This window comes from Elephantulus edwardii, unplaced genomic scaffold, assembly GCF_000299155.1.
Source record: "Elephantulus edwardii isolate Elephantulus edwardi_28Jun2011 unplaced genomic scaffold, EleEdw1.0 scaffold00246, whole genome shotgun sequence".
NCBI classification, from domain to species: domain Eukaryota; kingdom Metazoa; phylum Chordata; class Mammalia; order Macroscelidea; family Macroscelididae; genus Elephantulus; species Elephantulus edwardii.
This window is the reverse complement of record NW_006399996.1, coordinates 2,399,200-2,422,654: the sequence shown is the minus strand read 5'-3', so window position 1 is coordinate 2,422,654 and position 23,455 is coordinate 2,399,200. Positions and strand designations below refer to the sequence as shown.

At 41.8% G+C, this 23,455-nt stretch overlaps 1 protein-coding gene across 1 annotated transcript; it reads right to left on the bottom strand.

Annotated features, from left to right (window-relative positions):
• Window positions 1-9,664: 9,664 nt before the first annotated feature.
• Window positions 9,665-21,206, bottom strand: SHBG (sex hormone-binding globulin). Its single transcript, XM_006903639.1, is given in 5 exon segments — window positions 9,665-9,729; window positions 9,732-9,784; window positions 13,304-13,337; window positions 20,286-20,416; window positions 21,190-21,206. Coding segments are annotated over 5 exon segments (300 nt in total).
• Between the last annotated feature and the right edge of the window lie 2,249 nt (window positions 21,207-23,455).

Sequence of the window (23,455 nt, the reverse complement as noted above, 5' to 3'; positions counted from 1 at the left end):
AGATTATCAATCTCTTCACCATCTATCATGATACTGCCATCATGACCAGTGGTGCAAATAGAAATCCTCAATTACTTAATCTTTGGCTTTAGATTTCTATTTGCACCACTGGTCATGATGGCAGTATCATGATAGATGGTGAAGAGATTGAGATTGTTAACAGATTCAACTTGCTTAGTTCCACAATCAACAAGTTTGCTGTCAGGGGCCTCTCCAGAGTACTGAAGAGCAATGATGTTAATCTAGAGACTAAAGTGCGTCTGATCCAGGCCATGGTCTGTTATTATTTGCTATGCATCAGAAGCTGGTCAATGATGAAGGATGATAGAAGAAAAAATTATGCCTTTGAGTTGTGGTGCTGGAGAAGAGTATTGAACAGACTGCTAAGAGAACAAATAGGTTGTTTCTGGAAAGGGTGAAAATAGACTGCTTCTTGTAGGCTAGGATTTTGAAGCTCCATCTGACACTTTGGGCATGTTATCAGTTCTTGGAGAGAGACATCATGCTTGAGACACTGCAAGAGAGGAAGATAGTGGATGAGATGGACTGACTCAGTGACTGGGGTAGTGGGGGTAAGTGTGTCAAAGACAATGAGATTGGCTCAGGATAGAGCAAGATTCAGAGCTGTTATACATGGGTTGCTATGAGTTGCATGAGACTTGACAGCACATAATAGCAATAGCAACAACAACAGCCAATTTTTAGTCTGGAATTTATTGAACATACAATCGAATTAATTATAATTGATGATTGGAATGCAAAATTGGAAACAAGGAGAGTTGGAAAATATAGACTTGGTAACAGAAAAAGAGGCTAAAGATTATATGATAGATTGGATGATAGAATTTTGTACAATAAATTATTTACTCATTATAAATAACTTTTTTTTAAAAAAAATACACACATAAACAGCACCTATACACAAGGACTTCACGTGATGGACTACACAGGAGTTAATATGGCTACCTTCCAGTGTGGAAACAGCCGATGGAGAAGCTCTGTACCAACAATTACAACAAGGCCAGGGACTGATTGTGGAGAAGGCAAATGAAAATTAAAATTGCAGGTTACCCAAATGCAAATTAAAATTGAAGTTGAAGAAAATTAAAACAAGCCCACAAAACAAAAGTACAACCTTGAATCTATCCCAGTTGAATTAAAAACCATCTCAAGAATAGATTTGACTGTACTGCAATCCCAAAGGCGCACAGTTCAAATCCACCAGGAGAGGAAATCTTCTCCTGTGCCAGTCGGATCTGATTCAATGGCACACAAGGGAAAATAAATAAATAAATAAAATAGATTTGATTTAAACACTAATCATTAGACTAGAGGAGTTGAAAGGTGACCTTGATTTTTCTCCTGCTATCCTTATTCATTGGCCAGTTCTCAGATGCATAGTAGGTGATCTAAAAGACCTTGGCTTGAATCTGATGCAACTTAGTCTTTAAGCTGATGTCATTATTTTTTTTCTGTTCACTGCTATCTTTTTTTAAAAGATTTATTTTATTTTATTAATTTTAATGAATGTTTGCAGAGATTTTGGATTTCCATTTATTCATTGTTGCATTTTTCTCCCTGCCCACCCCTCCCATCCAGTTCGCTCTTCTCTTTGAAAAATAAAAGAAAAATTCTTTTATTGGTATACAATCCCTGCACACATACACACCCCCGCCCTGAGTATACTCCACTATGCAACCTTCATTCTGGACTCTTGTCATAATACCCAATCATATATTGCTTTTCAACAGTTCTCTCCCTCATCTGTTTCAATGCAGTATACATAATTTATCCAATTATTCTCAGTCTCACTACAACCCTGATGCCAGTCCCATTCTACAACAGTGGCACTATGCAGTATTTGTCCTTTTGTGACTGAGATATTTCACTCAAAAGCTGATGTTATTATTAATACCTTGGAGAAGTCTGGTGGCCTAGTGGTAAGGAATTGTGCTGCCATACCCAAGGTATTTAGTTTGAATCCACCAGTTCCTCTGAGGGAAAAATGATGGGCAATCTCTCCTTTGATAACTGCCTCCGAAAACTCACAGGAGGGTTAGCTGTGTGTAGGTTCTGACTTTATGGTTGTTGTTTTGTGCCATCAAGTTGGTTGCAACTTATAGCAACCCTATATACAGCAGCTCTAAACCCTGCTCTGTCCTGAGCCAACCTTACTGTCTCCAACACACCTACCCTCATTACTCCAGTCACTGAGTCAATCCATCTCATCGAGGATATTCCCCTCCTGTGCTGTCCCTCCACCCTTCTAAGCATTTTGTGCCTCTCCAAGAACTGGTCCCTCCTTGCAACATGCCCAAAGTATGTCCTATGAAGCCTCAGAATCCTTGCCTCTAAGGAGCAGCCTGGTTTCACTCTCTCTAGAATAAACCTAATTGTTCTTTTAGCAGTCCATGGTTTATTTAATAGTCCATGGTTTATTTAATACTCTTCTCTAGCACCACAGCTCAAAGGCATGAATTCTCCTTCTGTCATCCCTAGTCATTGTCCAGCTCTCTAGTGCATAGCACATAATTGCAAAGACCATGGCCTGGATTAGGCACACCTTAGTCTCCAGATGACATCATTGCTCTTCAGTACTCTGGAAATGTCCCTGATAGCAGACTTTCCCAGTGCAATTCATCTTTTGATTTCCTGGTTGCTGGTACCAAGAGTGTTGATTGTGGAGCCAAGCAAAGTAAAGCTGTTAACAATCTCAGTCTTTTCACTATCCATCATGATGCTGCCAATTTGCCCAGTGGTGAGAGTCTTTGTTTTCTTGATGTTGAGCTTCAATCCATATTGAAGGCTGCAGTCCTTGACCCTCTGCAGCAGGTGCTTCAGGTCCTCCTCAGACTTGATGGAACACAACAATGCTGTATCAGTCTCTTTATTATATACTTCCAATCAGTGTTTGAAGTACTTCTTTATCTTTTTCCTTTCCAATTTTGTTGTGTGCTATCAAATAAAAACTGACCCATAGCTGACTCTCCAGTGGGTTTTCAGAGGCAGTAATGGAGGAGATTGTCTATCTTTCTCCATTGGAGAAGCTGGTGGATTTCAACCTCATGCCTTTGAGTTGGCAGTTAACAACTTACCACCAAGCTACCAGAGCTCCCATGGGTCCCAGAATTATCATCCGTATCTGCTCTCTTTGTTTTCTGGTATCTTAGTTGAAGAGGGTCCTAAGTGGTACCTTCCTGGTGGACTGAATCATTCAATGGCCATCGAGAGAAAGATGGCAATTTCCTCCCGTGTTATTTACAGTCTCCAAAACCTGTTGGAGGGTCAGCTATGAACTTGTTCTGACTCAAGAAACACATATATGAATGAGTAAAATAGTGTCTGCCATGAGCATTTTGCCTTTTCAAGAACTTATGATACAAGAATTGACAAGAGCAACTCAAAAGATGATATAGGAATCTTGGAGAGCAGTGAGTTTATGTTAATGAAGGAGGGACAATTCCAGAAAAGAGCCTGCGATGATTGTATAATTCAAAGAACGTAATCAATGCCACTAAATAGTACATGCTGTTTTGTTGTTATGTGCTGTTGAGTCCCCCTTGACTCTTAGCGACCCTATGTACAACAGCCCTAAACCCTGCTCTATCCTGTGCCAATCTTATGATCTCTGACACACCTGCCCCCATTACCCCAGTAACCGAATCAATCCATCTCATCAAGGGTCTTCCTCTCTTGCACTTTCTCTCTACCCTCCCAAGCATGATGTCCCTCTCCAAGGACTGGTCCCTCTTTGTAACATGTCCAAAGTATGTCAGATGAAGCTTCAGAATCCTTGCCTTTAAGGAGAAGGCTGGTTGCACTCTCTCTAGGATGAATCTATTTACTGCATGTAGAAACTGCTAAATGGTATATATTTTGCCATCTATAGTCTCAATAATAATATAAAATTAATAAAGTTTAGGAGGGAAAAAACCCAAAACCCTGTGGAGTGCAGTTTTATTCTGACACACAGGGCAGCCTTGAGTTGGAATCAACATTTAATGGCAACTGATTTTAATCATTTGTTCAAGTTCACTTGTCTAATATATTGACTCTCCTGATGATCCTTGACAGAACTACAACCAGGCTCTCTAACACTTACAGATAATGATATTAAAGCATCTTACATGTTCACTTCTCTTCTAAGACCCTAGATTTTCTAGGGCTGAGAGTAAGTCTCATTATTCTTTAGAGTCCTTGCGAACAAACAAAATGTGTGGCATAGTGTCAGCAGTCAATAAATGTTAGTTTGAAAAAGAAGCCAGAGGAGTGAGAGTAAAGGCCAATGGATACGGTGGAGTGTGTGAACAGAGCAGGCCTGGAGGCTGCCGGGTGTATTTTCAAGCTCTGGAAAATTTTGGGGAATATGTGACAGAGGCAGGGGATTGTTGGTGCCCTTGGTAGGGGCCCAGCAAAGTCTGTGTCAAAGCAAAGTCAGTCTTAATGAAAGAGTGTAGACAGCTCTGGATGATAATCAGGAATCTTGAAATCTAGGCCAGGCTGGAGAAAGAGTCTACAGGCATGGTGTCCTGACCAGGGGATGGAAGAAGAGCCAGCCCTGGCGAGGTGTCTCAAGGACACAGATCAGGAAGTTGTCTCCTAAAACAACTCTTGGGTGGGCATCCAAATGCCTCCAGGCCTTGAGCTTCCCCCAACCCTAAACTGGCTCACATCCTCAACTCCACAGACTGGCTTATTTTCATTATTTAGGTCTTTGACCAACCGATGTTTCTTTTGAACTATATTCCTGATCACGCACCTAATGTCCCTTTCCCCAGATTCACCTAGCAATTGTGGGATCTTATTCCCTTTATAAGGGAGCTGTGGTGGCCTAGCGGCAAGGAGCTGCACTGCTATCCCAAAAACATGCAGTTCAAACCCACCAGCTGCTCCACTGGTAAAAGATGGGCAATCTCTCCTGAAATTTACTGCTTCTGGAAACCCACTGGATTTACTGTCTCTGAAAAAGCATCGACTAAGAGTCAGTTCTAACTCAACAGCATACAACAACAATTCCCTTTCTAGGGAGCTCTGGTTAGAAGCTGTGCTACTAACCCAAGACTGCACCTCTCTCGTGGTTCGAATCCACCGGAGGCTCTGTCAGAGAAAATGATCAATCTCCTATGTGTGCAATTTACAGACTTGGAAACTCACTGCAGGGTCAACTATTGAGATGATTCTGACTCAACAACAATGAGTTTGTTTTAGTTTATAGCTCTAATTGCTATTGATATCCTCCTTCTTTCTTTTGTTTACAGGCTGTTTGCCCTGTGCCCTTCACTATATTATGAACTCCATAAGAGCAGGGAGTGTTCTGTCCTTCTCACCAGTGTACTCCTACTTCCAGTGTAGAGAACAATGCCTGGAATGTAGCAGACACTCAGTAAAGATGAATTAAATGAATATATGTGGGCAGCCGAGGCTGACCTTGAACACTGCCCAGGGACCAGTACCGGGTTTGGACTTCCTGACCATACTGTGGACTTGGCAGTGACAATTGTAGATGATGGGACTGAGATGATGGGAGGGTAAAAAAAGGGGCTTGGGACTGTGGCTCCCACTCCAAAGAGTCTCCTACAGCCTCCTTCTTCCCTGGTTGTTTATGTCTTGACTGATCCCTACAGAAGGGGGCAGAAGATCCAGTGAATGACTTACCCTGTTGCCTTGGTTACTGGTAAGCCATCCCTGCAAAAAAAAATCTAGGGGACTGGGGCACAGATTCCCATGGAGGCTGGAGTATGGAGGAGGGGTTAACAGTTACTGAGAAGACTGAAGATTGAGAGGCGGGAACTGAAGGTGAGAGTGCCAGAGTCCCCTGGGGCTGGAAGCTTTGGGTTAGTACACCTAGATTTCCAAAAGCAGTTGAGGGAGCTGGGGGACAGGGGATGGGGCATGAGGGTTTCCCAGGAGTTCTGGGATGAGGAAATGGGTTACTCAGGGAATGGCTGGGACACCAGGACTCTCTGGAATCTGGTTTGCTGTATTCTTTTTTGTGTGTGAGAAAAATTTCTATTTAGAATTAGCCAGCTGGACTCAGTTTAGATAATCCCAATTTTGTTGGCAACATCCAAAACATCAAAGTCAGGAGCAAGTGAAATAAAGGCCTTCTTCTCTCCATCAGGCCTAATCAAAGTGTCGACCTAGCCACATCAATGTCATACAGCTTCTTTACAGCTTGTTTAATTTGGTGCTTGTTGGCCTTGACATCCACAATGAAAACAACTGTGTTGTTATCGTCTATCTTCTTCATAGCTGACTCAGTGGTCAGGGGAAATTTGATGATGGCATAGTGGTCAAGCTTCTTTCTCCTGGGGGCGCTCTTCCGGGGGTATTTGGACTGCCTTTGGAGTCTCAGTGTCTTAGGTCGCCGGAAGGGGGTGACGTGTGGATCTTCTTTTTTTTTTTTTTTCTGTGGATGCCCTTCAGGACTGCCTTCTTGGCCTTTAATGCCTTTGCTTTGGCTTCAGTTATGGGAGGGGCAGGGGCTTCCTTCTTCACTTTCGGCGCCATCTTCGTAGCTGCTATATTCTTTTGAGGACAGATAAATTCTTGACTCTTGTTTTTCCCAGCTAGGATCAGCACAAACCAGTTCTTGTTTAATGGAGTAAAAACAAATTTGTCTGGGAATGCAGCAAGTGGACTGAGAGCGGGGCAGAGAGGCAGCTTTTTACCTTAGTTCCCTTCCCTATTGTTTCTCCCTGAGTCTTCCCCTCCCTTCCAACAGCCCTGGCCCCCATCTCTCCACAGTCCTCTCACGCCCCCTGCTGTTCATTCCCTGGACAGCAATGGCCAGTCCATAGAGCCAGGTCCGCTGAGACAGCAAGTTCATCTCTTCCTGGTCCTTCTAATCTCAGGGGATCAGCCGTGGAAGGAGGAAACTGGAGCCAGAGAGGGATGCTGAGAAGGAGGTAGACTCCAAACTCCTCAAAAGCAAAATCAATATCTCTCTCTCTCTGCGTAAGGTTATCTGGAGCAGTTTATACTTGACCACTAGTTTGAGGTTCAAATCACCTCAGAGGAATAAGTTTATCAATCTGCTTCCTTAAAATTTACAGCCATGAAAAGTCTATGAAGCAGTTCTTCTCTGTAACATACAGGGTTAACTTTAAGATAAAATTGACTTTGTGTGTGTGTGTGTGTGTGTGTGTGTGTGTGCGCGCGCGCATGTGTGTCTTTCCTATATGTGCTTGATCTCACCTAAAAAGTCATTAATCCCTCAGGGAAATATTTTCTGACGCCCAGACTAGATTCTAGGCCCATTATTCACAAAGCTTCACTTCCACCATGACATATCTATCTGTTTGTTCTTCTGGCATATTTAGCACTTTTTTTGGGATATTCAGCACTTTTCTTCAACACCACAACTCAAAGGCATCAATTCTTCTATTACGCTTTTTCATTGTCTAGCTCTCAGATGCACAGCAGGTGACTAATAAGGCCATGTCTTGAATCAAGCATACCTTCGCGAATAATTTGGAGAGGTCTCTAACTGCAGGCTTTCCCAGTGTAATACATATCCTGATCTCCTTACTGCTGGTACCAAGGGTGTTGGTCGTGGATCCAAGTAAGATGAAGTCATTGGCAGTTTCAATCTTTTCTCCATCTATGATGATGTTGCTTATTGGTCCAGTGGTGAGAATTTTTGTATTCTTGATGTTGAGATGCAATCCATTTTGAAGGCTGCATTTTCTATACTTCTGTAGCAAGTGCTTCAAAGTCGTCTTCGCTTTCAGAAAGCAAGGTGTGTCATTTGCATAACAGGTTCTTGATGAATCTTTATCTGATCCTGATACCATATTCTTCTACACGGAGTCCAGGTTTTTTAATGATTTGCTCCACACACAGATTGAATAGATATGGAGAGAGGATACAACACAGACATATATCTCTTAATTTAAAATAATGTACTATTCCCTTGCTTTGTTTGTACAAGGGCCTGTTGGTCTGGATATAGGTTTCTCATGAGCACAATTAAGTGTCCTAGGATTATGTATCTTCACAATATTAGCCATAATTTGTTATAGATCCATACAATCTAATTGCTTGACATAGTCAATAATGCACAAATAGACATCTTTCTGGTACTCTTTGGTTTCAGCCAAGATCCATCTGACATAAGCACTGATATCCCTGATGTCATGGCTAAACCCAGCCTGAACTTCTATTAGTTCTCTGTCTGTGCACTGTTCTAGCCATTTTTGGATGACCTCTAGCAATATTTTGCCTGGATGTAATATTTTTTTTTTAATTATTTTATTTCATTATTTTTTGTATGTACCGTCAAATCAGATCTGACTGGTACAGGAGGAGATTGTTTCTCCTTCTCCAACAGAGCATCTGGTGGATTCGAACGGTGTATCTCTGAGATTGCAGTTACAGCTTCTTGCCACTAGGCTACCAGAGCTCACTGGATAGATGTAATATTAATGATATTGTTCAATAACTTCCATATTCTGTTCAAGCACCTTTTTAAGAATGGGAATAGATATGTATCTCTTCCAGTCAGTCAGTCAGGTAGTTATCCTCCAGATTTCCTGGCATAGAATGGTGAGTATGTCCAGGACTGTATTTGTCAGTTGAAACATTTTAATTGGTAGTTTATTGATTCCTGGGGTCCTTTTTTTCCCCCCAAAGCCTTCAGTGCACATTCAATTTCTTCCTTTATTACTGTTGGCTCTTGATAATATGATATTTCCTGAAATATTTCGGTGTTAGCTAAGTCTTCTTGGTACAATGATTCTGTGTATTCCCTCCATTTTCTTTTGATGCTTCCTGGATCACTCAAGATTTTGGGACTCTCAGGATTGCAACTCGAGTCTTAAATTTGACTTTTAGTTCTTTCAGCTTGAGAAATGTCAAGCGAGTTATTCCCTATTTTTTCTCCCATTCCAGTGCTCTGCACATTCTAACACTTTGCTTTTTCTTCTCTAGCTGCCCTGTGAAATCTTCTGTTCAGCTCTTGTACTTCAGCCTCTCTTTTCTTTGTTTTCACTTTTCAGTGCTCTAGTGCAATTTTCAGAGTCTCTTTTAACATCCATTTAGGATTTTTCTTTCACTTCTGTCTTCTTAATGAGTTTTTGTTTGGAGAAAGTGCAGCCAGAGTGCTCCTTTGAGGCAAAAGATTGCAAAGCTTCATCTAACACACTTAGGATATGTTACAAAGAAAGGCTATTCCTTGGACAAAGTTATCATGCTTGGAAAGGTGGAAGGTCAGTGAAAGAGGAAGACCCTCAACAAGATGGATTGACATAGTGACTGCATCAATAGGCTCCAGTGTGTCAGGAATGATGAGAGCGGCACAGGATAGGTCAGGGTTCATATCTGCTCCTCATAAAGTTACTATGAATTGCACAAGACATGATGGCACCTAACATCTACAATAGTAATCACCAAGTCTTCACACTCTCATGGTGTATATCAAAGCTTTTAGTTATGTATTTCTTAGTCTGGATGAATACCTGCCTTCCCCATGGTATTATGAGGATCAAGAAGGCAGGAACCAGCGTTGGGTTTGCTCATCAATATAACCCATTGCTTATCTCAGTGGCTGATACATTGCAGGCACACAGTAAATATTGAGTAAATGAACACATGATAGTCAAAGTAGTTTTAGGCAGGGATTTGATGGGGGGGGTGGGATGTGTGTGTGTTTAAATGCCTTTGCCTAGCTCTGGGGGCATCTATGAGTCCAAATGTCCTGGCTTCTTCACAGAGCCAAATCCATGTCCACCTCTGGCCTTGAGCCCAAAGGCTATGCAAACAAAGGAGGCAGAAAAGGGCTCTTCTAGATGGACCAGTCCTTGAAGCAGGATGTCATGCTTGGAAGGGTGGAGGGAGAGCAGCAAGAGAGGAAGACCCTCTATGAGTTGGGTTGCTTCAGTGACTGGGGTAATGGGGGTAAGTGTGTAAGAGACAATAAGGTTGGCTCAGGATAGAGCAGGGTTCAGGGCTGATGTACATAGGGTCATTGTAAGTTGCAAGCAATTTGATGGCACATAACAACAGAGGAGGGTGGAATGTAAGTGGCTTTAGGGTCAGCCCAGACATTTCTCCCCTCTCTCTTACTTCTCGGAAACTTTATTTTCAACTTGTTTCTTTCCGCTCCTATCACATCTTCCTGTTCTTGTGGCTTTTTCTTCTTTTCTTTCATCAGTTCCCTTCCCACCTTCCTACCTCCCTTTAGTTTTTGCTAATCGTGGGCTAAGGACTTTGAACATCATTCCCTCTAACCTGCTACTGGTCCCAGGAAGAGGTGCTCCTGAGACTCAGCCCAGAAGTTGGAGAGGGGTCAAGATCCAAGGGAAGTGAGAAACAAAAATGAGGTGGGAGGCATAGTACTCCCTGACCTCAAAACCTACTCCACAGAGGTAGTAACCAAAACAGCATGGTACTGGTACAATGACAGGCACATCAACCAATGGAACAGAATTGAGAACCCAGAAATAGACCCAGCTATCTATGGTCAATTGATATTTGACAAGGAAATCAAAGCTATCAAATGGGGAAATGACAACCTCTTCAACAAATGGTGCTGGCAAAACTGGACTTTCATCTGCAGAAAGCTGAAACAGGATCCACATCTCAAATCATACACAAAAAATCAACTCAAGATGGATCAGAGACCTGATAATAAAGCCCCAAATCATAAAGTTCATAAGAGACTGTTAAGTCTGGGCAAAGGGAGCCAAAGAGAATAATGAAGAATTCAGAACTCAAATACTGACAGTCTTGTTCTACTGCTGATAAGAAGAGCAAACGGCCTTGCCTGTCTGGCTGAGCTAGTAGGTGGATTGTGAATCAGACTGGAATGTCACTCCCTAAAGATTCTGTTACAAAAATCCTCGCCAATAAATTCACAGTGTGACTTCCCCATTCTGTATCTCCAGAATGAAGAACTCACCCGGGGAGCTCTCCCCCTGCCCCTTAATAAAGCTGTATTAAGCTTTCTCTCATTCTCTCCAATTTCTTCCTTAAGTCCACTAACTTAACAAAGTGAGATCAAGCTTAGAAGCCGTAGTCTACAATATAAAGAGACTGCCAAATACAGCCAGAAATACACAATCTGAAGAGTATAAAATTGATGAATGGGACCTTCTAAAGATTAAATCCCTGTATGCATCAAAAACTTTTTCCAACAGGGTGAAAAAAAAACACCCAACCAACAGGGAACAAACATTTGACAAGAGTCTCATAACCAAAGTTTATTGAATACTCCTGGGTCTCCACATGAAAAAGACTGATAACCCAATTACAAAAGGGGCAAAAGACATGAAAAGAATTTTCACAGAGGAAGATATTAGAATGGCCAAGAGAAACATGAATAAATGCTCAAAATCACTGGCTATAAGAGAGATGAAAATCAAAACCATAATGAGATACTACCTCACTCCAGTAACAGTAGCAAAGTTTAACAGGACAGAAACTAATAAATGCGAGAGTGGACGTGGCAAGATAGGAACTCTTTTTTTTTAATTTTTATTTTATTATTTGTGTGTGTGCGTGTACTGTCAAATCAGATCTGACTGGTACAGGAGGAGATTGTCCCTCCTTCCTCAGCAGAGCATCTGGTGGATTCGAACCGTGCGCCTCTAGGATTGCAGTGCAGCTTCTTGCCACTAGGTCACCAGAGCTCCCAAGATAGGAACTCTTATACATTGTTGGTGGGATTGTAAAATGGTAAAACCATTCTGGAAGGCAGTTTGGCACTTCCTCAAAAAGCTGAACATAGAAATTCCATATGACCCAGCTATTCCTCTGCTTGGAATGTACTCTGAAAAAATGAGAACTGAGGCACAGATGGAGACTTCACACCAATGTTCATAACATTTATTCGCCATTGCATGAACATGGAAGCATCCCAGATGTCCAACCACAATTGAATGGATTGAGAAATAATGTTACATTCATACAATGGAATACTATGCAGCACACAGGAGTAATGATTTTATAATTATTACCTAGCTTGGGAGGGACTGGAGAGTATTATGCTGAGTGAACTGACACAGTCCCACAAGGACAAATATTGTATAAAATCATTATTGTAGAATGAGTGTGAAGATCCAAGGTGGGGGGAGGGTGGAAGCAGAGGGATGAGGATAGGGGGTGGGAGGTGGAATAATCATGGGGTTATACAATTTGATGGGGGAAATTGGAAGAATCTGATCTGAAAAACAACATACTCAAATTTTGTAAATAAACTAGTATAATAATATTTTTTTTAAAAAATGTGAAGCAGATTAAAAAAAAATATCCAGGGGAGGAAAAGCGAGGGTCCCCTCCTTCAACCCCTGACTCCAGGCTATGGCCGACATACTCACCTTCAGCTGAAAAGGGAGTCCTGAACATGGGAACAGATCCAGCTCAGACCCAAACCCCAGAAGACAGAATCACCTTCTCAAGAGTGTAGGGGAGGGTGAGGAGGGAAAGAATAAACTGTGTCCACTCATCATAGCCCCACTCTTAACTGCCTTAATTTACCTCTTAGCCAAATCCTCTACCTATGAGTCATCCAACGCCTAAATCCTGCCTTGTTTTTCCTGGCTTCGCTCTCTGTGGAATCCTTAGTTGGTGGAAGTAGGTTAGTGACTTGGCTACTAACCAAAGTGTTGGAGGTTCCAGTCTATCCAGTGGTGCTTCAGAAGAAAGGTCTACCAATCTCCTTATTTTGAAGACCTTATGGATTACAGTTCTACTCTGATATAGGGGGAGAGACTGCATGAGTCACAATCAAAGACAGCAATGGGTTCATTCTTCATAAAAACACACTTCCTCCAAGTAAATGTACAATCTAAATAAAGGCTGTTTTCTTTGTATATGTCATTTCAAGATGTTTCTCCTTCCTCAGAGTGCCATCCTTACATCCTCCGAGTGCTGGAATTTGGAAGTCCCCATTTACTCTCCTTTCCCCTCCTCCCATGAAGGCACAATGTCTTCCTCTTACTTGATCTTGGAGAAGGAGGAGGAGCTGAGGAGAGTTCTTGGGAGCCCCAAGAGCAAAGAAGTGGCTGGATCTGCTTCTATTTGGATCCTAAGCTCCAGAGAGAAGGCTCAGAGTTCTGCACGAGACTAGGGGATGTCTAAGGGAAGCAAGATCCTCCTGAGGTCCAAGATAAGGGCTGTATGGAAGGAAATAGTTAGAAACAGAGCAAGGTAGAGACATTGAACTTGTCACAGAGAGAAAACCAGCCTTTACCTTGGAGGCTAAATTCTGCATGAGTTCTTGGAGGGGAATATCCCAGGTTGGGGCACAGCACAGCTTCTAGTGCCAACAGAAGCAGAGACTGAGGTCTAGCCTTGCACACACATCCAGTTAGATACTTCCAGTGCAGGCACCAGCTAGAGGAAGGCAGGTGTGGCACATTGGAATCTGGGCATCTAACCCCCTATCCCAGCCACCTTACTTGTTTCTTATCCTCAGGAGTATAAGCATCTTTTTCTACCCACTCAACTCTCATCCCATCCTCTTTTCTCAGAATGTGCACAAGGACCCACATAGTCACTCACTGATACTTTGCCAGCCTTGGAAATACTTCTGGCCCCTGTAATGCCTTATTGGCACCTGGAGGGTGGAGGTGGAGAATAGAAGTGCCACCAGAAAAATCTCCATAATGAGCTGGGAGCTTTTGGCCAAGAACCCAGACACTTGTCTAAGGAGCAGCACCTCCTCCGCCTCCACTCCCAGAAGCTCCAAGCTCCATTCTTTTTTTAAATGTCCAGTGATCATTTTATTAAAAACCAGATTTGTCCTTATCACTGACTTATATTTGTAAAATTGTTACTCTACCTGGTTCTGTTATTATTATTTTTTTAGTAATATTTTCCCCCATTGTTTATCCTGATCCATTTTTACTTCCATCTGCAAGAAGGAGGAGAGAAGAGCAGGAGGTCTGAAGCCTGCTGACACCATTTTTCTTCCAAGGCAGCCTCATGTTGTGGAGAGATCATGCTTTTTAAGAGCCAGTTGGCAACAAAGCAACATTGAGAGTCCAGACTGAAATCTACACATCTGTGGTTAACTGATTTTTTACAAAGCTGTTAAGTCCATTTGATGGAGGAATAAAAGGCACCAGAAAAGGGCTTTTTCAATAAAAGGTACCATTTTCTGGATATCTACGTGCAACAAAATGAAACACTACCTTTGCCTCACACTAAAAACAAGATCTAAATTAATTAAGAGCTTAAATGTGCAAATGAAAACCTTATAATTCTTAGAAGAACAAGCAGAGACAACACTGTGGGGCCTTGCTTACATTAGAGGATTATCCAACCCACCAGCAAAAGGCCAACAGCAAAACACAAGAAAACCTTCTGAAAATGGAAAAAAATTGGTTCAGCAAAAGACTACCTAAAGAAGAAAAAAAATAAGCAATCAACTGGGGGAATATCTTCCGAAATCACATGTCCAACAAGAATCTGTTGCTGTTAGATGCTTTTAAGGATTGTTGTTAGGATTGCTATGAACAACAGACCCTGTTGCATCCTCAACCTCATCCTCTCCGCCATGCCCAAGCCCACTGTTGCAGTCACGGTGTCATTCCACCCTGGGAGTCTTCTTCTCCTTCTCTGATGCTCCTCTTTTCCAAGTAGGCTGCCTTTTTTCAAGGACTCACCCTTTTGACAATGTACTCAAAATATGTGAGACAAAGTCTCACCATCCTTGCCTCTAAAGTGCACTCTGGATGCACTTCTTCCTAAGCAGATTTAAACTGTTACAAAAACAACTCAAACACAAAATAGAAAAAGCCTTGACAATAGGCATTTTACCAGAGAGGACATTCAGAAGTACTGGTTAATAATGTGTGTCAGTCATGTGGCCACGTTTCTAGTATAAAGTAACTATTCTCTGTGTTAATCCTAACCCTATGATATCAAGAAGGCGCTACTAGAGGCAATTATGAGATCGTCACTGAACTGCTCTAAGGAAGTTTCCTCAGCAGCAAGGCCTGTGGGCTGTTTGGCCACACTAGCTAGCTTTTTTAATTTATTCTTGCACATTTTCTAACCCTCTTTCCCCACACTGCTCCAGTCTACCCCTCAATGCACACTAACTAGCCTTTTGCTGATTTGGATCCTGCATCCAGCTCATCAGAACCAGCGGTGTAGACTTGTCAATCTCCAAAGTCAGGAGTTTGCTGCTCTGCCTGCTGACTTTAGACTTGTTAACTTCCTCTGGCAGCCTCTCTCCCCGGTCTAACCATGGACCTGTGATTTACCAGCCTCTACAAGTGTGTGTGAGAGCTATTTCCTTGAAAGAAATATCAATCTCTAGATAGATACAAATATAGACACTTCATTAGTTTTGCCTCACTAAAAAACTTAGCCCAAGACAACTTTCAAACTCCTGAAAAGACTGAGAAACTTTGTTGTTCTTGTACACCATTGAGTCAAATTTGACTCATGTCTCACCCTCCAGTGGGTTTTCAGAAGCTGTAAATTGCATGGAAAGAGATTGCCAATCTTTCTCCTGAAAGGCAGTTGGCGGATTTGAACCATGTGCATTGGGATTAGCAGTGCAGCTTCTTACCACCAGACCACCAGAGCTCCCTTAGAGTCTTTAGCCACCAAAAAGATGCAAATCAAAACCACAATGAGATCCTATTTCCTTTCTACTAAAATGGCTAAGGGAGCTCTGGTGACGTAGCAGGTAAAGAGTTGCACTGTAAACCCAAAGGTACTTACACCAGCTGGTTCCAATACACCAGCTGGTCCAAGTGAGAAAGATGAGCAACCACTCTGTGTGATTTGCAACCTCTGGACACCTGCTATGAGTTGTTTCAGACTTGACAGCTATGAATAACAACACTCAATGAATATCAACAGCAGCATGGCTAAGGTTAGGGGGAGAAAACTCCAAAATCAAAACACAGAAAATAACAAGTGTTAGTAGGAGTGTGGGGAAAGAGAATGCAAAATGGTACAATGTAACAATAGTAACAGTTCAACAGGAGAGTACACAACAAATGCTGGCAAGGTTGTGGAGAGATTGGAATTCTTTTTTACTGCTGGTTGTTGTTGTTGTTATGTGCCATCGAGTTGCTTGCAACTCATAGTGACCCTATGTACAACAGCCCTAAACGCTGCTCTGGCCTGTGCTAATTGCACCGTCTCCGATATACCCATCCCAATTACCCCAGTCACTGAGGCAATCTACCTCATAGAGGGCCTTCCCCTCCTGCACTGTCCCTCCACCCCACCAAGCATGATGTCCCTCTTCAAGGACCCGTCCCCTCCTTACAACATGTCCAAAGTATGTTAGACGGAGCCTCAGAATCCTTGCCTCCAAAGAGCAGCCCGGTTGACCCTTTCCAGGATGAATCTGTTTGTTTTCCTGGCAGTCCATGGTACCCTCAATACTCTTCTCCAGCACCACAGCTCAAAGGCATCAATTCTCCTTCTATCCTCCTTAGTCATTGTCCAACTCTCTGATATATAACAGGTGATAGCAAAGACCATGGCCTGTATCAGATGCACCTTAGTCTCCAAAGAGACACCATTGCTCTTCAGTACTTTGTAGAGGTCCCTAAAAGCAGACTTTCCCATCGCAATACGTCTTCTAATTTCCTGGCTACTGGTGCCAAGATTTTTGACTGTGGAGCCAAGCAAACTAAAGCTATGAACAATCTCAATCTCTTCACCATCCACTCTGATGCTACCAATTATTCCAGTGGTGAGAATCTTTGTCTTCTTGTCATTGAGCCTCAATCAATATTAGAGGCTGCAGTCCTTGACTCTATGCAGCAAGCGCTTCAGGTCTTCCTCTGTTTCAGCAAGCAGGGTTATGTCATCTGCATATCACAGATAGGAATGTAAAATGGTGCAACCAGTATGGAAAGTGTTATGGTGCTTTCTCAAAAAGTTGGAAATACAAATACTATTTGACCCAGCAATTCCACTGCTGGGAATACACTTTAAATGAACCAGAGTCTCTATTCAAGTAGATATATGCACATCAGTGTTTATTGCTGTGTTATTCACAATAGCAAAGAGATGGAAGCAACCCAAGTGCCCATCAATAAATGAACTATGGTATATTCACACAATGAAATACTATGCAGCACTGAAAAACAATGAACTTGTAGAACATTACACAACATGGGCCTGGAGGACATTATGCTGAGTGAAATAGCTTAGTCACAAAAGTACAAACACTGCATAACGTTGCTGTTATAAAATAGGACTGACATGAAGGATTGGAAGGAGAATAAGAAAAGAGTGGCTAGATAATGAACACTGCACTGGAACAGATGAAGGGGTGAACTGTCTGAAAAGAATAAATTATTAGGCATTATATATATGACAACACTCAGGAACAAGAGGTGCACTGAAACATGGACTGGTGGAGGGGGAAGGGAGAAAAATGTGCAACAATGAGGGAGCTCTGGTGGCCTATTGGCAAGAAGCTGCACTGCAATCCCAGAGGCATGCAGTTCAAATCCACCAGATGCTCTGCTGGAGAAGGAGGGGCAATCCCCTCCTGTACCAGTCAGATCCAATTTGACGGTACACACACACACACACACACACACACACAAATGTGCAACAATGAATGAATAAAGAAACAAAACCGAAATTATTAGATTCATGAGGAAATGCTCAAAATCACTGGCAATAAGAGAGATGCAAATCAAAACTACAATGAGACACTATTTCACCCCAGTAGTAGTGGCAAAGTTTAGCAGGGCAGCAAGCAATAAATGTTGAAGAGGATGTAGAGAGATGGGAACTCTCATACACTGTTGGTGGGATTGTAAAATAGTACAACCTCTCTGGAAGGCTGTTTGGCATTTCTAAAAAAGCGAGCATACCCTACCTCCCTCCCCAACCCCTAAGTAAGATTGCACATTAACTCTACTTTAAGAGGGGTGGCACTGGGAAATGTGAACCATGAGAATGTCAGTGATACTGATGAGGAAAAATAAACTAAAAGTCTTTGTAGCATTAAAAAAAAAGTGAGCATAGAAACTGTGTATGACCCAGCTATTCCACTACTAGGAATATGCTGTTGTTGTGTACCACAGAGTCAGAACTGACTCATAGCTGAACCTCCTGCAGATTTTCAGAGGCAGGTAGGTAATCATTGCACGGGAGGATATTGCTCATCCTTCTCCTGCAGTAGGAATACACTCCTAGGAAATTAGAACTGAGACACAAATAGAGACTTGCACACCAATGTTCATAGCAGTGTCATTCACCATCATAAGAACATAAAAACAGCCCAATGTCCAACCACAACTGAATAGATTGAGAAACTGTACATTTCTCTGTACATTCACAAAATGGAATACTATGAAGCACTCAGGAGCAACAATTTTTAAAAATACTACATAATTGGGAGAGAGTGGAAAGTATTATGATGAGTGAACTAATTCAGTTCCATAAGGACAAATACCGAGTAAGTCCATTATTGTAAAAATAGACGGACAACTAGTAACACATGTGTGGTGATCCAAGGAGGAAAAGTGAGAGCAGAGGGGTGAGGTTGGGCAGGGGCAAAACCAGAGTTGCACAATTTTGTGGGTGAAGGGAGGGGGTACAGAAAATGAGAAAGATCCAGCTGGGACCTGAAAAGACATGCCTCTGGAAACTTGATGAATTTTGATAACTGTCAATAGTTGTAGAGGGGCTTCAGGCCTTCTGTTCATAGGGTCGTTATGAGTAGTGCTTGACTTGAAGGCAATCAACAACAACAATGGTAGGCATAGTCCAAAGGTAATTAATTTTATAAAACATAATGAATGGGAGTTATTGTATGAAACACAATGTGAATAAAGAATAGTGTGAAACACAATAAATATGAACTTTGTAAGCAAATGACTATAAAATACAAGTTTTTTTAAAAACAAACAAAAAAACTCAAAATGGTTCAGTCAGTGTGAAAAACAATGTAGCTGTTTCTCAAAAAATGAAAAATAAAACTGTCATATGTCCTAGCAATTCCAATCCTAGATCAAAAATCTGAAAAGGTAAACTTATTGCTGTAAAGTTGGTTCTGACTCATAATGGTCCTCAATTAGGAGTCTGAGACTGGAAATCTGGTTGGGGTGGTCATACATCTTCCCTCCTCAGAGCTATTGGCAGATTCCAACCACTGGAGTCATTAAGTCTATTGGTTTGCTGTGTAATAGACAATGAACTCTGCTCCCAAGGCACCTTCCTCGCTCCTAGGTATATATATATATATATTTATATTTAAAAAAAAAAACCTTGAAAGCAGAAACTAAAAAAGAAACTTGTGGGCTCACTTTGGCAGCACATATACTAAAATTGGAACGATACAGAGAAGATTAGCATGGCTCCTGCACAAGGATGACACGCAAATTCGTGAAGCGTTCCATATTTTCGACCCTGAAATTAACCAGTCTGTAACAAAGGCTAACTCCTTTCACCTACAAATTTCGTCTTTGGATACAAAGCTAAGTGGATAGTCCTTAAGGAGGGACTGTTTAAAAAGAGGCAGGGAAAAGGAAAAAAAAAAAAAAGAAAAGAAACTTGTATATCAATGTTTACTACAGCACTAATCTCAATATCCAAAATGGAAACAATCTATATGCCTATCAACAGATGAGCTGATAAACAAGATGTGGCACATTCATGCTCAGAGCTTGAAGACATTATGCTGAATGAAATAAACCAAATACAAAAGGACAAATACTGTATGACCTCACTAATAATAAAAGCAAAAAATCCTCACCACCAGGTTAATAGGCAGCATCATGATGGAGAAAAGATTTCAGTCGTCAGTGAATTAATCTTACTTAGATCTACAATCAAAATTCTTGGTACCAGCAGTCAAGAAATCAAAAGATGAGTTGCACTGATGGAGAAAATATTTCAGTCGTCAGTGAATTAATCTTACTTAGATCTACAATCAAAATTCTTGGTACCAGCAGTCAAGAAATCAAAAGATGAGTTGCACTGTGAAGATCTCTTGTTACTTCTCTAAGATTATTTAAGAATCATGCTGTCAGTTTAAAGACTTGGCATCCTAGTTTTACTTTCTCCAAGAGAGATCTGTGCATTCTCTTGGTAGTCCATGGGTTATACAGTACTCTTCTTCAGCACCACAGCTCAAAGGCATTGATTCTTTCAACTCTCAGATGCATAGCAAGCAATTGAGAGGGCCATGGCCTTTTGTAGTTCTTATTTTTTTTTAATTGCTGTTGTCAGATTAACCTCAGATACATAAAACAGCACATAGAAGAAATGAAATGACAATGTTATAGGAACGTCTAATAATTTGACTCTATTCTCTTTTGTTGGATCAGCTCAAGACATCCTTTTTTTTTTGTGCCATTTCCCATCACTCAGCCAGGGTCCACTTTCCACCAAAAGTTGGGCCCGGTGGTTGTACAACTGAATCTCAAGGCTGCCATCCTCAAGTCCCAACATAAATCAGCCATTCCTTGGGTTGGTAGCCCTATTTAAAAAAAATCACCAAAACCCAAAAGACCACCACTCCCTCTGGAATCCATATTTGATACTCAAAGGAGAAGATTGCGGAAAGACAGAAAAAAGGGTTGTGTGTAGATATGCCCTTCAAGGTAAATGTGGGGTTGAAGGAGGTGGAGTTCTGAATGAAGGACAAGGACTCAGGGAAAAAAGATGATGAGGCAAGATCAAGTCAACAGGCTTGGTTGACCTCTTACTTTGTAATGTGGTGACATGATAGGTAATGATTGTAATAGGCTTGTATCATGAGCTATTGCTGGGGTGCCAAGCAGAAGAGTCCCAAATCCTCTATCAGAAGGAGGAAATGAAAAAGATAGGACAAGGATATTTACAGACAAACAGTGGGAGAAACTTAGTTACAGGCCCAGAGGAAGAGCGAAGGATGAAAGCAGAAGTGAAGTGTAAGTGAAGTGCACCTTGCTTGAATATATCCGTGATGCACTGCAATCCCAGAGGTACATGGTTTGAATCCACCAGATGCTGTGCTGGAGGAGGGACAATCTCCTCCTGCACAGTCAGATCGATTTGATGGTACACATACTAATAATAATAAAAATTTTATCTATCTATCTATCTATCTATCTATCTATCTATCTATCTATCTATCTATCTAATTTTAAGTCTCCGTGGACAGAGTGCCTTGTCCCATCCCTGCACCTGAGTGGGGAGAAAAGGTCTCAGAATCAGTCCTCCTGGAGCATGAGGCAGCAGCAGCAGCAGCAAATGATGCACCTTGGCTACTGGTTTCTGCCTTCCATGGTGTGCTTCACTTTCTCTGTGACTCAGACAACCCTAGGGAGAATGTGTTGGGATAGTAAGTTGAGCTCAAGATTGGTAGAGTGTTGAAGTTTACCCTAAGAATGGGAAAGAAAGCAGGGAACAGTAGCACTGCCTCTATAGCCTCTTTAGGGGCCAAATGGGTTGTGGTTGTTGTTAGGGACCGTTGAGTCAAATATGACTCAATAACAACAAATGAACAACAAATCTGAATCCTGTCCTGTCCTGTGCCCACCTCATCATCTCGGATACACTTGAGCTCATTGCTGTAGTCACTGAGCCAACCTATCTCATTGGAGGCTTTCCTCTCTTTTCCTGCCCCTCCACCTTTCCAACCATGATGTCCCTCTCCAAGGAATAACCTCTCCCTAGCGACATGTCCAAAGTGTGGGAGACCAAGTTTTACCATCCTTGCCTCTAAGGAGCACTCTGGCTGCACCTTTCTAAAGACATACCTGTTCATTCTTTTGGTAGTCCATGGGATATTCAGTATCTTCTCTAACTCCACAGCTCAAAGGCATCATCAATTCTTCTTCTGTCATTCTTATTCATTGCCCAGCTCTCAGATACATAGCAAGTGATGGAAAAGACCATGGTCTGAACCAGGCACACCTTAAGCTTCAAACTGACATCATTGCTCTTCAATATTTTAGAGAAGTCCTTGACCATGGCCTTGCACTCCTCGACTGTGGAGAAAGTCTGTGGACTGGGAGAAGGCACACCTGCTTCCCTTCTCCCCTAGAACCTGATCTGGATCTTTCAAGGCTTCTGTTCACCTGCAGAGATTGCCTAGTCCAACCAGAGGTCTGGAAACAGCCCTGTCAGCTCAAATACTTAGCTAAGTGACCTTAGGCAGGTCATAACACCTCTGTACTTCTGCCTCTTTATCTGTAAGATGGGGAAAATAAGAGCTACTTTATAAGGTTACTTCTGTAGGAGGGTGAGGAGGGAAATAATGCAAGCACAGTTCCTAGAGTCCAGTCTAAGTTCCTCCCCCAGTATTTTCCCAGGCCTTAGAGCCTGGCTTCACAGGGAGGTTCTCTGTGTACGGTTCAGTGGATACTTTCTGCCCCTTCATCTCACTCCTAATGACCTTTCCCTTATCCATTTTTTTAAAATATTTTTTTAAATTTTATCATTTTTGTGTGCATGTACTGTCAAATCAGATTTGACTGGTATAGGAGGAGATTGTCCCTCCTTTCCTGGCAGAGCATCTGGTGGATTCAAACCGTGCACCTCTGGGATTGTAGTTGCAGCTCCTTGCCACTAGGCCACCAGAGCTCCCCATCCATTTCTGTTTTTAAAGAATTCTACCAGCTGTTCAAGAGAAAGATGAGACAGTATGCTTTCAAAAGTCAAACTCACTCCAACTGGATCAGTTCTCACTCATAGTGACCCTCTGTTGTTCCCTGGCTGTAAAATTTCATGAAAGGAGATTGTACATCTTCCCTCTACAGCTCCAGCCTCTGGTGGTTTCCAATCTCATGCAAGACTTCATCAGAGCTTCCTCATTAAGACCTACAACATTGGAAACCCTATTGGGCAGTTCTACTTCGTTTTATAAGGCTGTTATGAGTCAGAGCTGAGCGGATGATAAGGGTGTGATTGAATCTTTTTAATCAGCTTATTACAAGGCCTACCAATCTACCAGGAAGTGCTGGTGGCCTAGTTCTTTTTTTTTTAGAGGTAAATATTATATATTATGATATGTTGTGTTTTTTTAAAATTAATTTTAATGAACAGTTACAGAGACTTTGGATTTCTATACATTCATTGTTACATTTTTCTCCCTGCCCACCCTTCCCCCCAGTTTGCTCTTCTCTTTGAAAAGTAAAAAAAAAAAATTTCATTGGTATACAATCCCCCCCCTCCCAACCCGAGTACACTCCACTATGCAACCTTCATTCTGGACTCTTATCATAACCACAATACTCAATTATATATTGCTTTCAAACCGTTCTCTTCCTCATCTGTTTCAGTGCTGTATACATAATTTATCCAATTTTTCTTAGTCTCACTCCAACCCTGATGTCAGTACCGTTCTAAAGTGGCACCATGCAGCACCTGTCCTTTTGTGACTGAGATATTTCACTCAGCTTAATGTTCTCCAGGGTCACCTATTTTGTATAATATTTCATGAGTTCCTTGTTTTTCAATGCAGCATAGTATTCCATTGTGTGAATATATCAGAGCTTCTCTATCCATTCGTTTGTTGATGGGCACTTAGGTT